A 14,393-nucleotide genomic window follows, 5' to 3' on the forward strand; every position below is an offset into this window, starting at 1 on the left:
CCCAACTAGGAGCTAGAGCAGTGAATTACCATTAAAGGCCTGATAAATAGAGATCCTGGTTTTCCCCAATAAAAAGCTGCAAATTCTCTGATTAAATCCCCCATATCTGTGATTAAAATGAAATGCCACTACATATTGATCCATGTATCAGTTGAACACAAGGTTTTATCGATATATTTACAACTTTCAAAGCAATGTGGAAGCCTACTAGTACCTCAATCACTAGAATAAAATAAATTCTAAATACCCATAAATTTTTGTATTTGATTTTGGATTTATCATCATGGAAAACTCAGAGCTCCCCCTGCCTCCTTAGCTCACAGAATGGAGGTCCAGCCCATTCACTCCCCACCCCCCCAGCAGCCCTCCTGGTCCTGCCACTGGCCCTCACTCACTCCCCCCAGGGCAGCTGCCAAGGCTATGGGGCTAGGAAGCCCAGGTCTGCAGCCCCCTGCAACAGCACCCTAGCCCCAGCTGCTGCCTGTAGGGGGTGGTGGTTGCTGCAGCATAGCAGCACAGAGCCCAGCTGCCCCTTCTCCATGGATGGCACAGCTGGAGCAGAGCCTGTGGTCAGGTGGGTGCAGGCTATCTGCTGCAGATTTGGGCAGGGGGAAGGGGCTGACTCCCCCCACTACTGCACACACACACACACACACACACACTAGGTGGGGCAGGGGGGACTCATGCCCCCCACATCTGTGCACAAGGTGGGAGTGGGTGCAGGCTGTCCACTGTGTGCCCAGGCTCCCCGCCCTGCTGCCCTCCCTCTGGGGCCACTGCAGCCCAGTGGGTGGGACCCAGCAAAGCAGGACAGAGTGAGGCCAGGCAAGGAAGCTCTTTGCTTCTGTGAGCTCTGTATTGCCCTGGTGATGTGTTCTCTGCCTGCCCTGCAGCAGCAGCAAGGGCACAACCCCACACCATCACCTGCACTGCTGCTGTGCGGGGAGGGATACATTGCCAGGGCAGTGCAGAGCCAGCAATGGCAAGGAGCTTCTCCGCCCAGTCCTGCTCTGCCCTGGGTCCCACCCACTGGGCTGCAGAGGCCCCAGGGGGAGGGGTAGCAGGGTGAGGAGCCCATGCCAATAGTGGGCAGCCCACTCCTACCTCATGCCCAGATCTGGGGGGCATGGGTCCCCCCTGCTGCCCCAGGTGTGCACACAGCAGTGAGGAGCCAAGCCCTGCCCCCCAGAAGCCCCTGAAAGATAAAATTAGTAGTAAAAAGAGAAAGAAAGAAATAAAAAAGGAAATAAACTAGAGGTCTCAGGTTTAATAAATTTAGATTGGGATTTAGGTGTGGAGGGTGCTGATCTCTATTCCTGGGGTGGCTGGGAGGTGGGAGCAATGAGGGACAGCAGGTATGGGGGAGTTACTGTCCCTGCTCCAGGAAGAAAGCCCCAGCTCATAGGGACCTGATCTGGCCCCCTACATTGTTCTCCCCACCCCTCCTAGACTCCACTCCCAAACTCACCTGTGCCTTGCAATCTGGCTAGCTGGCATGTATTCTGGCATGCAGGCTGTTTGCACAGGGTTGAACCTCGAGACTGGGAAGGTCACACTTTTGGGAGTGGGAGGGGGAGTTAGCTTAATGACAGAACACATGCCCCGAGATAAACCTGCTCTGGAGTGGCATAACTTTAAGTCACTTGAAAAGTGTGCTTAAAACTAATTTCAGCTGTTAATGTGGGGATAATCCAGGAGTTAAGAGATCCAGGAGCTGCTTAAAATTAACTTGTAACAAGGCCCTAAGGACTGGCTTGAAATGTGGTATGTACAAGAAAAAACAAAAACAGCTTTTAAGCAGAATGGGGTTCCCAAAGAAACAGGAAGTAGTCCACTCAACTGAAAGTGGTATTCTCAGCTGAGTGAAGATACCAGATGGAGAAGGAATACAGCCTAAGCCTACAACCTTTAGAGGTATGAATTACCTTATTCATGCCAGGATTTGAGCATCCATGAACTATTTTGTTCTTAATTGCTCATCCCAGGCTCAGCACTGGGAGCTTTCAGAGGAGCAGGGCTTCCCTAGATGCCAGTTCACATGAGGCACATGAACAGGGATTCAGTCGCACGGAGGATAAGGAGACACCAGATAGTACCATATGTACAAAGGACAGAACTAGAATTTCACAGAGGGCCACAGAAAAGAGCTTATATTGTCCCTTCACCTCATATTGCCTCAGGTCCCAAACTCAGTGACCCCCTCCCCTAGCAAACATTAATTGCAAAAGTTGAATCGTACCAATTAGTTTGGACACCATGAGCTAGCAGAAAATTCAAACATTTCCCTAGCAATCCTCTTTGACAGAGGCAAATCATACCAAGAGAGGACTTCTTCCTAGTTCAAATCTGATCCATTACTGACTGAGCAACATACAGGTTCCATCAGTATCACATAGCCCCTGCCCCAAGACACCCAGCTCATATGAAACTGCCAAGCTAGAAAGTCTGTTGCTCTTTCACACATGCAGTATGTGAAAGAGCACATTTGTTTTGTGAGACAGCTATAAATCTATGTACAGAGCTCAATATTTTTATACTATTTTTAATGCTTTCCCAAAAGGTGCCATTCATTAACAGAGGTAAGTTTCAACTGAAACCATTCTGAGTATGACCACAGATATGACTTATCCCCTAGATATAAGTGAAGCATAGATGGAATCTGAGCTGTAACTTGTGTCAGGGAGAAAAAGCTTTATCTTGTGAATTCCTTGTTCAAAATTATCACAAATTTGGAAGACAAATCCTGTCTCGCTGTGCCACTAAGAAAATCAAATTCAGGGCAAATCTGAGTAACCATGTGGATTTCACAGCATTTACCAAAATTAACCATTAGGAAGGAGAACCATTTTTGCTTAAACTACAGTGGCATACCACAGCACTAAAATTATGGGTGGGTTAGGAAAGTTCACACCTGCCTTAATTCTGAGATATTTAATTAAATAATTGCACAACACATTGAGAAAAGCAGTTCTCCCAACATAACTAGCAGTTGCCTAGCTAAATTTATAGAGGATTCAATCAGTCTGACCATGGATCCAAGCTCATCTGAAAATGCTCAAACCTTTTCATGGTAAGAGTGTTTAAGGAAAAAAGGTTTTGCAAAGGCTGCTGTCTCTCATCCAAGACAGTGCTACTCTGTTCTAGTTTTATGATTGCAGTAGTACCTGGGCAACATTAAAGTGTACCAACTTATTTCTTAAAACAGTATCCCAAGTTATTTAAGAGGGTCACAAGTTTATAACAACTGCATTGTTATAAATAAAGGGGACACAAACACACTACAACCAAAGTTTGCCACTGCCTTTGGACGTCACGTTTAAGATTACTTACATATTAGCCTAGCGTTAAACATTACGTGGAACATTACAGCTGCCTTTCAGGTACCTTATAACAAATGAATAACTTCTCAGTTTGCATTTTCTCTTATACTAAACTAAACCTTTACTTGCTTGGTTTCAGTTTAAATACATATTTGAACTGTGAGTAAATAGTGTCCCTCATCTCTTTTGTATGAAAGAAACATTAAAACAGTCATACGTCTATTTATCAGTCTAGGAATTAAGGGACAACTTCAAGTATGGTCTGTCAACTGTTTAGCCATTCAACTTGCAATCCATTTCCAAGCCCATCCTTCACCCAACTACTTGGAGATGCAAGCACAAAGTAACTGCATTGTGCATTTAAAAACTATGATAATTGAATAAGTTTCTAAAACTGCTTCTTACAGAAAGCATCCTTCCAGGTAATCATACCAATCTCTGATAAAGAAAATAAAATAACATGTTTCTTCAAACACAGTACCCTAACAGCAGCGTTCAAGTGGCTGTAGGCTAGAAAAAGTCATTTGAATTAATTCAGTCTTCCATGCCGATCTAATGAAATTGTGCAGTAGGAAAGGAAGATGTCACTATTTAGTATACATTTACTAAAAATACCAATCTTCTGGAAATCCACATGCCAGTTGTAGAATGGGGTCGTTGAAGCTTCCTTTAAAAAAAATCCTCAGAAGCTTACCACACAGTTAGGGACAAGCACCATTTTGTAGCTAAAGAATTATTTTTGTATTTCCTGTTATGATACAATAAATGCATTCTCCTCTGTAGCAAGCAGTTCTCCCCTGGGGTTATCCTCAGAACATTCCATGAGCATTATTTCAAAACACAGCCTGCTGAATGCTGTTTAATAGTGACATAATAGATCCCTCTGAAACACCTCCATCAATTCAGACGAAGGAGTGCCCAATCTCATATTCTGCCATGATAAATGCATCTTTTCTCCTTTCTCTTTCCCAATATGCAGTTTACTTTCAACATTTATCTTTCAGTTTCAGTCTCTAATTGGCAGGTAGCCTCCAGTGTAGAGACTGCTCACTTGAATTCTGCTTACCCCACTAACACATGCACCTCTCTTCCAACTCCGTTTGACCAGACTGGGGCCAAGACTCAAAAGGATTGGTAGCCTGATGGTGACTATGAGGGGAGGGGTAGTGACTATGTCAGCCAATTAAAAGGAATATATATTTTTTATATATATTCAGAAATACTAATCCCTTGTGTCACTACTAGAAATGAATAAGAAAAAGATTCTGTTGCAATCCGCAACTTCCTTGCTGAAGAAGTTGTTTGATAATATTGTTTCAGGAAGAACCCTTAATAGTTTGTATGACAATATTCAAAGAAAGAAAGAAAGAAAGAAAGAAATATTGATGTAGAAAACAGAAAAAGCAGGTGCATTTAAGGTATTTGTATACCTTAAACATGGAGAAAGAAAAAAAAAATCACTCAAGAAATAACACATATTATGTTTTCCTATTTCTGAATAATTTCAGATCAGATTAAGGGAACTTTTGGTACAAAAGTATTTTAACGCAGATGTTCTAGTTTTTCTGCTTTTTCTCCCCCAAATGCTTTTATGTTCATAAAAGCAAATTCAAGCTTTTTAAATTTTACTCTGCCCTTGTATTTTCTCAAGACACCTTTATTTTAGCAGCTTATATCAAATGGCACATATTGGACAACCCTGTTACCACTGTTGCAAAATGGGTGGGGGCTGCAGAGGAGAAGTTAAATTTAAGAAAAGTCTTTTTAAAAAGACAATACAAACTTATTCACAACGCTTGCCTACAATGCTATCATGCATCACCTGATGAGATATTGCTACCAATGAAAGGTCCATAAATAGTAATGGTAATTAAACACCTTCTAGAGATGCAAGCCAGGTTATTTAAGGTGAGTTATTTCCATCTTCATAAGTGTTGAGATTCCTAAACTGAACAAGGCGGCTGACCTTTTAAAGATTGAAAAAAAAAAAAAAATATATAAGAATACAAGTACAACTTGCATTTCATAAAGCCAAATGTTGTTCCCTCTTCTAAGCAAGACCCCCAGTAAGTAAAACCACCATACCACATCCAAGGAGGGCATACATGCCATGCTGGGGACAGAATTTGTAGATTAAGTGAAAAAGGGTGCATTTGTTCCCAAAAAGCAGAATCTAATGATAGGGCAATGTAAAGTGCATTCAAAGCTACTGCACAGATCCACTATGACTCTCTCTATGCTGGATTATTGCAGAAGCAAGAAGTAGCACAGAATTGTTATAGGGTCCTGGCAGAACAATTCTTCCCAGAAGACAATAGAGCCTACCCTGTAATAAGCCTCATGAGGAGAGAGGATTCATCTTCCTTGGGACAGTAATAACAGTAATAACCTTGAACCTAAAGTATTAAAGGTTTCTCCTTTAAAAGTGAAAGCTCTAACATTGTAGTCTGCACTGTTTCAGGAATTGTGTGGAACTGCTACCTCGTACTACTGAATCTTTGCTTATTCTCTAAGGTTACATCAGCTTTTTAAAACCAAGTTCTTTGAACTTCATGAAAAGACTCCCAACTCAGCCATGCATTACAGGTATCAAAAAGAGCTTCACTTAGCTCTCAAAAGGTACAAGCACATCCAAGAACAAAAACAGCATGGATACCTGACCTCTAGGTACCACTCTTGGGCACTCAAGCCAGCTGGAGCACTGCACTTTTAAAGGCAAAAATTATATTAAAAGGAGTCTAAGAAAGCTGAAGGCATCTGGCTGGCAAGTCTAATCAGTTCACCATAACCTTCTTGTAACACTACCCAAAAATGAATGCCAGATAACATGGTATTTGGCAAAGATCAGTAGTCAGGATATTAAGTAGCAGAAGCTCACGCAACCCTAAGAGGTATCAAAGGCATTAAAAACAAAACAAAAAGATAGACTCCAGGCTCAACATCCTCCCATGCTTGATTCTATTCAGTGATGAACATAGGTTTCTTTCAGGCTCAGAACAGATAGTCAAAAATCTGGAGGCTGAATTGATTCAGTCTTTGCAGGTTAGTTTAAACTGCAAAGATTAAAATCAATAAGCAAATGAACACAGACATTCACTTTTGATTCAGGAAACAGCCACATGCCTGCCGTGGCTCAAGCCAGAAACCATGTGCACTACAGCATGGCTCTCTGGCATGTAACCAACATGAGCTTTACATTTGCTCAGTCTTCCTGCAGCCCCCAAGGTCTTTGGGATTTACAGTCTACAATCACAACAGCAAGACTCTGCAGGGTTGCTTATCAGTCATTTCCTCTTCCTGCTTCCAGGTGCCTCTTGAATTTGTAGTCCGCAGTCACAGCCAATAGTAAGCAAGCAGGGCAGGGCAACTCTGTCCTCAGTGGAAGGGGAGTTTAATGCCCCCCTCTCTGGCCCCAGACCCCTGCCAGAGTTTGCCTGGTGGAGGGGCGGGGGGGGGAAAATCAGCGAACAAGTCAGTGAGGCTAGCGAGCCAGCCCTCACTGCTCCAGCTAAGGAACAGAGAGGCAGGGCCAGTCCTGCTCTCTGGAGCAGACAGCACAGCACAGCCCAGCCCAGTGCTGCAAAGCATGCTGGGGGACTGCAATTTAAATTTGAACCAGGAAGGGGTCTGAGACAGAAGTTTCATAAACTGGTTCAACTTAAATTAGTTACGTCTGATACTACATTCAGCCAGCTTTATCTTAAACCAATTTCAGCCATTTTGAAACTGGTTTATGGGCACTGAACTTATGCTCTGCTACAGGTTTAACCCAGCTTCTGATCACTTAAACCATTTTGCATGAAACTTCTGTCCCTAGCCTTGTAGTATAGAGGCCAAATCCTCTACTACTCTAGCTAGCCAGTGAATTTTATCAGTCTATGAGACAACTTATATAGGGTCTGATAGGATAAGCTCTTTCTAGTAGGGTTGAAATAAATATAAAACTGTTAACCTTTAAGTTTAGCTTATTAAAAAGTAACTTTTTTTAAAAAACACCTTTTGTTCTACTAGTATCGCACGCACTTCATGATGCATACACTTGCCTGCCCATTACCTTCAAACTGCAAACAAGACTACAAAAACAATGAACCAATTCATTGCAATCTTGAAATCAAGCTGCAAGGGAACAATATTGTTTTCCAGCACTGAGGCTGGATGGCATCATTTTTCCCAGAGAGCTTTTTTTTTTTTTTTTTAAACTCTACAAAGTTCAGTTTTAAATGACCGGAGTCATAACAGGAATGCTTTGTTTCTCCTAGTACCACATCTCATTTTCCATTTGATTTTGGCTCATTTTCTGCAAGATGAACCACTGGCAATACAAAGTCTGTTTTTGAACACTTAAGTTCAGTTTGATCTTATTTGAGAATGCCATAATAATTTAAGAACTATGAAGATGGTTAGTTATAAAATCCAAAGAAGTCAAAGCAAGCAAGTCCCCCCATAAGTCAAATCACAACTCCCCCCACCACCACTCACTCTCTCATTCATTGCATACTAAAATTCAATACCAGTGTTTGATACAGCTTTATGTCATATTTAATATTGATACAGCACTAAAAAGCTTGGCTATTACATATCCAAGTCAAGATAATTACTAAATAATATTTAGTTCCAGAGCCAACTGCCAAAATTCCTCTCAGCTAAGTAATAACTCCCTTCTGTTTAGTTATCCATTCTGGGGGGAAAATGCAGCGATGAGCATACTTTTCGTATTGTCTTTATATAAACCTCAGCCATTTTATATAGAGAACAACAAATGATATCTTCATTTTACAGTTGCCCTAAGTGCATGAATCTTTGATTTTTATGAGCCAATAAGGCCTATGTAACCCTTGTCAAACTAACCTCAGCTAGATCTCGTCACATTCTTCCTCAAAGTGCACTTAGGTGGGACATGAAAAAAAAAACTGGATTCGGTAGATCCCAAAGTTCCTTTTCCTTTTTCAAAACTTCAGGGTGTTCAGAATTTCATGGTGAAAGGCAAGGAGAAAGCAGCAGCAAAAGCCAGCCTTTCAACAATACAGGCTTCAACTTAAGGCAAATGGAGAGTGGGTAGTCCCACCACAGTGTAACAGTATAGGTCTCTACCACATGACATCTAATTAAGAGCTTCCTTTAGTTTATTTATGCTTATCTTCTTTTTAAAAAACAATAAGATCAAACCCTTGAGACAGTGTCTGGGGTCACTGAAGTTAATGGCTAAAAATTCCCATTATAGAAGTATATGATAATGTTTCAGGCTATAACATTAATAGAAACATGGTAAGGTCCAAAATACTCCTCTGGAAAAAGCATTCCTTAATTATAACACATGTTTTTGTATTGAAGTCCCTGTCCAATACAGTTTCAGAAAGTGACTTATTTTTGAATCATGTATAAACTTTCCTTGCCTAAATATTTATCAGCACACATAGGTGGCAACATTTGTACTATATTAAACCCAAACTATCTTTGACAGGCTTTTGGATTTTGGGGGCCTAGTAGATATTTGAGACTTTTGGGATACATACTTGTTACTATTTATTTCCTCATCAGTCTCTAGTGTAAAGTTTTATCTGTGTTTTAGTTAGCTTTAGTAAGAACAGCACTTAAAAGAAATTAAGAAAAAAGTTCTTGACTATAGCCCAACAAGTAACCCCTCCTGAAGGCTTACCATCCAACTCTGTAAACAGTACTGTAAGCACCAGCCCCTCCTGCAGTCCCAATACTGACATTGGGCTCCCCATGTCACTCCAGACAGCAGCAAATGGCTGTACACGCTGCTTCTGACAGCAGCGAATTGCTGTAAGCACTGCTCCCAGTCTAGATCTAGGCAGCTTAATTCAGCACACCTACACCTACCTAAACTGAGTGTGGCAAATGTTTTTTTTTTCCCCACCCTGCATAATTCTACAGACAACTTCAAGAATCAAGCAGCAGAAGACACTGAATCTTTGCCCTTTTGACTTATTGTTTTACCTTATATGCAAAGAGAGGTCGAACACACAATTCATAAGTAACACACAAAGTAAGCTGTTGTCTCTTCCTCCAGTATGCCTGAAGTGACAGAGCCGCCCAGAGACGTTTATGTTCTGTCACACTAACCATGCATGGAGAGCTTTAAGTACACAAAAGTACTTTTATTTATTCTTTTGGTAAAAATGTTCTTTAATAGCTTTTGAGAGGCGATGGTTGATGTTTTGTCACAAATCACACACTAATTCCTACTTAACTCATACTTCTCACATGTTTGCATAACCGAAGTGTACTGAAAAAAGAAATCCTTAATCATGTGTCAGATCGTTAGTTTATTCACCCTCAGACTTGCCTAAAAAAATATAAAAAAGTAAATCAAGAGAGAGACTAAGGGAAATTTAAAAGAAAAAAGTCAGGCACTGAGATTTTTTTATAGATACATATACACATACAAGGAGTAGGAAGGATATTCTACAGCTGTATATCAAAAGGGAATATTCCTGGCTACCTACAACTGAGAGAGAGAGAGAGAGAGAGAGGTCATAGTCAGGGGACTGAAGAGTTATTAAGTTTAAACATATGTCAACACAAATTAACTCACTACAAAGTGGAGGGACTCCTGTTCCAAGGCTTCCTACTTGCTGGTACTGTGACCTCAAATAATTTAAGCTAAAAAACTGGTGGACAAGGCACTGAAGAAAATTTACTGCAGCTATTCTGATACAACATTCCCATGGGGATGAATCTGAAGTGGCATGGAAACAATTTAGATTGATGTGTTTAAGTCTCTGCATTTACAGCAAACAGAACTGAGGCACAACATCCTTTTGTAGCCCCAGCTAGAATTATGTATGCATGGACGCATGTATACTAATGGGTTCCTGTGAAAAATTCATAAGCAAGGATGAAAATAACCCATGAACAAGTCCTAATTTCATTCCTCAAGACAAACATTACATCCTATTTTTCTCCCACTTGATTTGTGGACCACTGTTGGTCTCAAAAGACCTGAAAAATAAACCGGGCTCTTCTGCATTCTCCCATTAAACTGCATTAGCAGAATATTATTTTGCTAATATTCTAGCCGTATGTATGCAATTGCCATAGCTGTCATAAGAACCTTGCAAGTAATAAATGGATGGGAAGTGGACTGCACAATTATGGAGTGAGGGACAGGGTCCATGAGTCATGGCACGGCTAAATTTAGTAGATTAAGTAGAACAAAACAGTTATTGTAAATTCTTTAGTTCCATACTCCCTATCATGTGACCTACCATGTTTGAGCTCTTATAATTCTTTTGCCAGTTTCTCACAGCTTTTAAAACTCAACATGGAGCTTCAACATGGAGAAACAGGTTGACGACATTATTTGACACAGGGAGCAGACTACATATATTTAATGTAGTGGAATCACTGCACTGGGAGACACTCCTGCTGATGCAGCAGCAGGAAGCATGCTTCATCCTGATCATCTAAAAAGGTATAATATACAACACAATCATTTGAATGACTTACCTAATTTTATGTCCCTAAATAAGGGCTAGGTCATAAGTGACCGACAAACCAGCGTCAGATCTATTAAGAGCTCAACCTGTATTATTTTATGCCGAATGCTTATAAATATTTGTACTAACCTTTATGGAATGTGACCTGGTTTTTCTATAGCCCCCAGTTATAGCTATATTCAGCACTGTCACCACTCAATCTTACACTGGTTCAGTGAAGTGATCCACAGACTGTTTTGAGACGTGGAGATGGGGGAGGGAAAAAAAAAAAAAAAGATGAGAAAGGAAGCAACATGGTCCAGCTGAACTTTGCCATTTCAAGAGCAGTGTCTCATGCATGTAACGGGAAGGTATTTTCAGCACCTCTTAATAGGATTGGCTACTATACTGGGACACGTGGCCAGCAATATTATTTCATGTACTTTATTTAACAGGAATCTCTACAGTCAATTTAATGAAAGCTTAAAAAAACAAGAACAGTTCTTTGTTTGAGATTATGACACCTGCATTGACATTTCTAAAATACATATGTTTTACTGTTAACTAATATCCAAAATTCTCACCGCATTTAGAGAACTGGATTAAAGATTGAGCATGCATCTCCTAGGACACATTTCCTGGATATGCTCGGTGAAGATATGTTCCTTCTAATAACAGTAACTAGAAGTGAAGACTGCTTCATTAAGCATTTTGCAACATCAAGGTTTTTTAAAATGAACTTGGGTTGTGTAAGTATGCTATACAGTATGCGCAATTTTGGTTGGCTATGATCTATATTGCATTTAACTCCATAATCAGTTTTAGCCTCAAGAACTCAAAACTACTTTCAGATTGCTGGGGATGAAGAAAGAAAGAAAAAAAGACCAAGATAAAAATACAGATAAGCATATGAAATGGTAAGAGAAACTGGTAGAATTAAATGGCACATCAAGGAAACATGAGGAACTAGCAGTGGCCAGGAAAGACAGGAGGGAGTTGCCAGGGAGCAAAACTAGATATAGATAGAAGCATGAACTTCCAAGTAAACAGCGCAACAGCATAAAAAAAGAGGATTTCTATACGGTATTCAATTTTTCATTTTTTTCTCTGTATTGTATGAAGGGAAGGATTTTACATAGAATCCATCATCATGATTTATATTGTATATTTACAAGACATACCATATTACTTTTCACAAAAGGAAAAAGTAACTGAAAACAAGCCTAGCGATTCAGTATAAGAGATTAAAATAATGAGTTTTATCTCTGAAGCACAAATATAAGTCATCCGAGTGAAAACCACCTACATTTCTAATTAAGTGGAATTTGTTCTAAAACTAAAAAGCATTTTACATGTAACATTTACTTATTTTGCTTATAGCTAGATTCCCAAGTATTTCATCCTAACAGGAATACTAAACTATAGGCATATTTGTTGTTATGCAACATCCCCCCCCACACCACCACCACAATCCTAACAATTCCTCCACAGTATTATTTTGAATCTCCTCTTCCCATACAAAGTGCAGAGAAAGGAAACTATCAGGGCATATCTGTCCATTACTTTAAAAAGATCATGAACCCACACTTAGAAGGGAGATCAATTTCCAGTTCCTGTATTTGGAGCTGGAAAGTGTCCAGTCCCTGTTATGGACTCCGCAAACAGAACACGCATCTCCCAGATGAGCAGATCAACATTTACAATTTGAGGACTGCAAAAAGCAAAACAAAAATCAAGCTATCCCACTATATAAACCAAGAATACTTTGTATAGAGTTTGGATTTCTATGATAATATATATATTTTGGGCATGAAACAGTTACTATTTATTAATAAACAACTCCTGAAATAAACAAGATGTCTCCCATACACACACCAAGTACAGGGTTAAAAAGATACGAACCTGTATGAAATATAACCGTGCTTTTCCTATAGCCAGAAGGAAGTCTAATGTTTCGGAGCAATCCTTTGGCAGTCAGTCGCACACGCATGTTGGATAAGGAAAATTTTGGGGACCATAACATGTCTTCAGAGCAATTGAGAAAAAAGCAAGCAGAAAACAGCCTCCATGTACAACTACATACTATATTTTTAACTCAGCACAGATTGAAGCCAAGTGATACCTGGTAAGGAAAACAGGACTAGAAAACATCAGATTTTCTTCATTCCTTTGCTGTTACTCCAAGCACAGACAAAATAAAACTGAAAACATAGATATCCTCAATGCAAATGTTACTGGCAGCCTCTCCCTTCACCAGATGTTGCAGAAACAAAGCTGATTCTCAGAATAAAACTGCCTCTTAGTGAATCAGAAAACTAGCAGCCTCTGAATTACATCACACTGCTCATGCTTAATCTGTTATGGGACTCGATGGGATGGGGAACTAAGAGGAGGAGGAGGAGGAGGAGGAGGAGGAGGAAGTGGGTGGTCTCCCCAGCTGACTATCATCCAATAATGTCACCAGTCATATAAATTAGTCTTCAGAGACTGTTGGGGAGAAAATTACTTAAATATTCCTGAAGGTATATTTTGGCTCTCCTCCCCTCAACATAATTATGTCATTCATCTACATTCTGATTACATGTCAACAATTTCCTCCCATTCACTTGGGGTTTTTTCCTAGAAAAATATTTAACTACTTTTTTTAACCAAAGACACTTTTTTAAACATATTAAACACCACTACTACTACATCATCTATGTGCATATTTACAAATCCACATGTTCACAATACAATTCTGTAAGAGCAGTTAAATACTGAAAAGGATCCTAAGGGAGCTACTACTCCTTTTTGCAGTTTGGCACTGCAGCTTTTTCATTTAATTTAAAAAAGGTCAATGAAGTGCTTAATCTTAAAGATGCAAACTTTACTGATAAAGATTGATCTCCAGATACAAAAACCATCATAAGCACAATTAACAAGTCCCTGAAACAATACAATTTTTTTCCTCTCTCTCTCTTAGGGGTCCCAGAGATCAAGTTTTCCCTCATTTAATGCATTTAAGATAAGCAATGCAGTTTAAGCACAAAAAATGCACCTGGTGTATTTTAAAACAATACAGCCAAACAAATTCAGTATTTCTAGTTGAACTGCTGAACTTAAAAGCAGCAGAGGTAAGTACCCAAACACAAACTTCTATTTTAGTCTAATTTATTATTTGGAAGTGCTCACTTGTTTTTATGATAATTAACTCTAATTTATACAAGTCACTCTCTTCTTGTAAAGAAGAGAAATGGTTGGTCTTTTTGCCTCTTCAGTTAACTGCCATCTCAGCAGCCACCAATGAGGAGAAAGTAGATCCACCCAATCTTTCCATGCTCTCTACACAAACAGCCACTCCAGGACAAGGAGCCTTCACAGCTCCTACTCTGAACAACTTCACCCAAGGAATGAACCAAGGACTCGGGCTCCACAGCCCTACATTCTATCAGAGGTCAAAGTTGGGAACTTGATCATTCACCTATATCATATCAGATATCCCAAATCCCTTCTTCATAGATTTACAGATTTCATAGACATTAGGGCTGGAAGGGACCTTGGGAGATCATCGAGTCCAGCCCCCTGCCCAAAAGGCAGGAAGTCAGCTGGGGTCATAGGATCCCAGCAAGATAAGCATCCAATTTACTCTTGA

General features: G+C 40.1%; 1 protein-coding gene across 3 annotated transcripts in view; it reads right to left on the reverse strand.

The window, feature by feature from the left end:
• The window catches only part of MTUS1 (microtubule associated tumor suppressor 1), a 143,200-nt gene that overhangs the window by 58,867 nt on the left and 69,940 nt on the right, over window positions 1-14,393 (reverse strand). The window contains exon 1 of one of the 3 annotated variants that reach the window (XM_019552600.1): window positions 12,665-13,096. The exons of the other annotated variants lie outside the window; for them this stretch is intronic. Within the exon in view, the coding sequence (XP_019408145.1) occupies window positions 12,665-12,785 (121 nt within the window). The 5' untranslated portion in view covers window positions 12,786-13,096. Of the gene's footprint in view, window positions 1-12,664; window positions 13,097-14,393 lie in introns of those variants that run through there. 3 annotated transcript variants of the gene reach the window in all.

The sequence above is a fragment of the Crocodylus porosus genome, unplaced genomic scaffold (assembly GCF_001723895.1).
Source record: "Crocodylus porosus isolate Cpor-Errol unplaced genomic scaffold, CroPor_comp1, whole genome shotgun sequence".
Taxonomy (NCBI): Eukaryota; Metazoa; Chordata; order Crocodylia; family Crocodylidae; genus Crocodylus; species Crocodylus porosus.